Source organism: Sinocyclocheilus rhinocerous, unplaced genomic scaffold (assembly GCF_001515625.1).
Source record: "Sinocyclocheilus rhinocerous isolate Xijiao unplaced genomic scaffold, SAMN03320098_v1.1 scaffold1248, whole genome shotgun sequence".
NCBI lineage: Eukaryota > Metazoa > Chordata > Actinopteri > Cypriniformes > Cyprinidae > Sinocyclocheilus > Sinocyclocheilus rhinocerous.
Window position 1 is genome coordinate 20641 of NW_015632466.1, and position 4864 is coordinate 25504.

General features: G+C 35.8%; 1 protein-coding gene across 1 annotated transcript in view; it reads right to left on the bottom strand.

Annotated features, from left to right (window-relative positions):
* The window catches only part of LOC107742416 (male-specific lethal 3 homolog), a 12372-nt gene extending 7839 nt beyond the window's left edge, over positions 1-4533 (bottom strand). The window contains exons 1-5 of the mRNA XM_016555354.1: positions 4249-4533; positions 3394-3476; positions 2629-2724; positions 2067-2167; positions 1830-1924 (exon numbers count right to left, since the gene is read on the bottom strand). Of these exons, the coding sequence (XP_016410840.1) occupies positions 1830-1924; positions 2067-2167; positions 2629-2724; positions 3394-3476; positions 4249-4347 (474 nt within the window). The 5' untranslated portion in view covers positions 4348-4533. The remainder of the gene's footprint in view (positions 1-1829; positions 1925-2066; positions 2168-2628; positions 2725-3393; positions 3477-4248) is intronic.
* Positions 4534-4864: the final 331 nt, after the last annotated feature.

Below are 4864 nucleotides of genomic sequence, written 5' to 3' on the forward strand. Positions count from 1 at the left end.
TATGCAATGTGAAAAAAAAAAAAAAAGGCAAAATAGGCCTACATGGGGGAAACATTTTGAAAAACCGTGTTCGGTATTTGGCCCAGTGTTTCATTTTGTTCGGCTTCGGCCAAAAATTTTCATTTCGGTGCATCCCTACAATAGGCTACATCAGCGGTTCCCAATTCCAGTCCTCAGCTCGTGATAGTCCCATTTTATGAAAATCACGTTACATGATTTTATTGATTTGCATGTGAAATCGGGCTTTTATGGAGGAGCGAAACCGCGCCGCTGGAAAGGGAGCGGAATGGGGCGCAATAATAGTTTTATCTCGATTATTGTATTTTCATAATCGTTTGAAGCTGAAATCGAAATCGAAACTGAATTTTGATTAATTGCACAGCCCTAGTGTACAAACAATCGTTCTGGCAACAAGATGAACACTTCAACAATATTACCGCAGGCGTATTATTAATACTGAAGTCCTCTAGTTTCATTTTACAGTAAATGGGTAATTCCACAAAATCTGTGCCTTTTCCACTTGGAAAAATTAAAAAATAAAATAAGTTTAAATCAACATTTTTTAAATATCCATGAAATGAAGACACCTTAAAATGACAAGAAATTGTATTATACCATCTCAGATTATGTAATTTATTATTTTATGCCTATTAAAAATACATCTACCTCATATTTTGGCATTTTTGTCAATACTGTTACAGACACAAGCGTTACTATATACTATAGTTTATTAGATTTATTTTAGATATATATTATTAGATTATTTTTAGAACTATGTGATAGTTCTCACATATATGAGTAGCATTTTGGTCCCTCTTTTCACTGGGATTGTTCTAAATTTTTTATTTTTTTAAATATTTTTATATATTTGTCATTCAGATGACCAAGAACATCCTAATTTTGGAGGGTGACTACATCAATTAAGAAAAAAATATATTTTTACAAGAGAGATATTTAAAAAAAAAATTTATTTACATTTTAAAAATGTTAACAGTATTGACACTGCATGATGTCCCCTCCTCAGTCAAGTCTCATAAATCATCAAAAATAGAACATTATAGAGGAGTGAGAGAAACATGCTTGTGTTTTAAGTGTTGGAATCCTGGTTGAGAGATGATGTAACCTCCTAGAAGTGATGCCACTTGAATGTACCATTATTTTACTAGGATTTTTTGATGAGGGTAACAGGGATGACATGAAATCAGGGGACACCAATAAAATAATTAATAATTTATAGAAAAAGTGTATACTTATGCCAAAAACATTGCTTAACAATGAGACTGTATTTAGAACAATATTCAAATGTGATTTTTTTATATCATTTTGTCTTCATTTTGCAAATTAAAAGTCCTGCTGAAAAAGAAAAATCATAGTGAGGGACAGGCCGAAATCCTTACCCTTATCAGCATTCATGCTATTTAAATTATTTAAAATAATATTTAATTGACTTAAATTTGATGTAACATTGATGAAAGAATACATAGTATAATGTTTTTAAATCGCAAAGTTATTTGTGGTTATATTAATTCTGTTTGATTATTTCTTAGCGATGCAAAAGGCACCGATTTCATGGAATGACCCAAATGCAGTCTATAACTGAGGCACAGGATGATAGCAGTTGCACTTGAATAAAAGAAGAGAGATGCTGTGTGATATGAGAGATGTGAAAGAAGCACCAGCCTTAAATCCCCAGATGAGTGGTATAGTATTCAGCGTTGCTAATGACAACACCACAGAATGTTGCAACTGACCAACCAGAATCAAGTATTCCGGAAAGCAGTGGACTAAAGCAGCCTATAACATGCTTAAAATTTATGCAGATGTCTTACCATACTGTTAATTTCTTCCGATGAGGCACTTTCACTTTTTAAGGACTCCTGGTCTGAAATGTCTTTGTCACTATCATCAAATGGCGAAATCAAAGCTGAGAAAAATATCAAAGTGTGAGCAGGGTAAAACACAGAGATTTATCTATAGAGTTTGATTAGCATTCACATTTATCAATTTATCTTTTTTGCATGCATGTTAGTTTCTTAGATAACTTTTAGTAAACCTCAAATACTCACAAGCATCATCACTCTTCTCCTTTTCCTCTTCAGTGAGGGACTTCAAGATTGGGTTAACACCTGGCAGACGACAGCGTCGTTTCTTCCATCCCTTTTTCCTCCTGCACAAAAAAATTTAATAAAAATAAAAATTACAATATACTGATAAAAGACATGAATTAAAACCCTTGATTCATAAGGATTACTTTAACAAAGTCTTTTGAAATTTTTTGATGCACTGACTTTGCAAATACTGAAAATGTCTCTGTCTGTGTTCTGAAGATGAACAAAAGTCTCATGAATTTGGTTCGACATAAGGGTAGTCAATGATGACAGAATTAATTTTTTGTACATTTACTAACGCATTAAATATGTGCTAAAACCAACTAAAAAAAAAAAACATTTCATGCATTTATTTTTCATATGGGGTCTTTAAAGATCCCCAATGCACTATCCATGATATCAGATTTTTTCATCGTTATTATTAATGAACAAGTCAATCAAGTATATTTGAATTACCATTAGCCGACAAAAACATCTTACATGACTAAACAATGCGAACAAGCAACAAGTTGAGACTCACATGCGAGCCAAAGCTTTTCGTGCCAGTTTACGTTGTAATTTGCGATTATTTTCAGAATCTCTGAGCACATGATCCTCTGCAGCCCATCGATCCCAACTGAAAAACAGTAAACAACGTTTCAGTACAAATTCTCAGCAGTGACAACACTCAAGTAAACGCATTGGGCATGGCTTTATTAAGCACAGGGGTGTCAAACTCAATTCCTGGAGGGCCGGAGCCCTGCAGAGTTTAGATTCAACCCTAATTAAACACACCTGATCTAACTAATCAAGTCCTTCAGGCCTATTTGAAAACTACATGGTATGTGTGCTGGAGCAGGATTGGAACAAAACTCTGCAGGGCTCCGGTGTTCTGACGATTTGTGCTACCCGCTCAGATTGTGCTACCTCCCATTAAAAAGATAGGTAGCACAAATCGATAGCGAAAAATGCTACCTATCAGATTGTGCTACCAGCATCTTATTCATGTGGTTTGAAGCTTTTTTTTAATGTCCATACCTACCTCTACCCTAAACCTACCCGTCCATACCTACCCTTACCCTAAACTTACCCTTAAAACAATGCAATTATATTTTTGGTAGCACAATCTGATAGGTAGCATGTTTTGTCGGTACACCGGCCCTCCAGGAATTGAGTTTGACCCCTGGTTTAGCAGTTTTATTTTATCTTCCCTGCGCTATATAAAAAGAATAAAATCACTGTACAGCTAAAATGTTAAATCAATTACATAATAATATTATAACCCTAAAATGAGGCCTCCTCTTACCTTCTATTCCAACCATTGAAATGAATCAGATACTTTGGGACCCTTTTCCCCTTCTCATCTTTTACTGTTGCGATGTCAACAACCTGCAATGCAAAACGCAAATGAACACAAATTTATGACTCCCCACGAAAGAACGCAGCTTGGAACCGCAGAAAACTGACTGTGCGGCGCATAATGACGACGTCACAACTGTAGCTAAGTTAGCTAGGTTTATTTTTGTGCAAGTAATTTTATTTTAGGGTTACTAATGTAACTCTGATACAGTAAATTTATTGATGTTATTCTCTTCTAAACGTTTTAAGTACGCACAATTTGAAGCGAAACTTAAGCTGAGTGAGATAAGTGCCGAGGGTTTTTTTCGTTATGCGTTTACTGTAAATTTAATCACATACATTTAGAAGCACACAATATATTTACGCACTAATAGTACTCACGGTGTTGCATGTCCCCTGTGATCCATTTCATTTAAATCTTTTGCTTGATTTGGGCATGTTGAAGAGGATGGATGGGCCTCGGATAGAGCGGATGCAGCGCTAGCTACTTCAGCGCGCTAACACGCTGTAACTTTTCCTGTTTCTTAACTGAACAACGCAACGGGCTTTTAATGAAAATACATACAACGCACAATATGATCGATTTAATATGTGTACATGTTTTAAAGTTGATTATATGTATGATCCTTAAGAACTGTAAAAGCCCCCCAGGTTCACGACCGCGCCGAAAAATAGTATTTAAGGAAATGTGAAAAGAAATGAATATACATATATGCGTGAAAGCAACCTTTACTGTCTGTAACACACTAAACAACGCGTTAAAGGACAAATGTGTAGCAACACGATCTTACTGTATATTTACCTTTGCATCGTAGAGCACCTTGGCCTTGGATGGGTCAGGTTCAAAACAGAGAACTTTTTCTCCTTTATGGAATTTAAATTTCATTCCCCAAGAGTTCATTTGTTCATCGTGGCGAACAAGAGGACTCTGAAGCCCCGCTCCTTAACCCGTTGCATACCTTGTCATTGAGGAAGATAGAAAGAGCTGCGCGCAAAAACTGAAAGATGATTTATGTGTTCAAGCTCTCCTGGGAAGTCCCTGCTTAAGAGTTCGGAAATTCGTAATTATTAAAAGAAATGTGTTTAAAAAGTTAAACGAAAATGAAATAGACTCTCTCTCTCTCTCTCTCTCTCTCCCCCCCCCCAACAGTAAGTAGGCGCGTTTCCATTACCCTTCAAATTGCGCAAATTGAAATTGCGAATTGAAAATACACCTAATGGAAACGCGTCAATTTCGCAAAACGCCCATATAACGCAAAAAAAAGTTTTTACGCTCGCATGAGGTGGTTTCAGGCAATGCAAAAAAGGAATAATTCGCAAAACTGCAATGGAAACGTTTTTTCGCATTTACAGGTCACATGGCGTAGCCTATGTAAAAAGTCATGATCATTCTCCAATGTACTATAACCTCCAAGAAA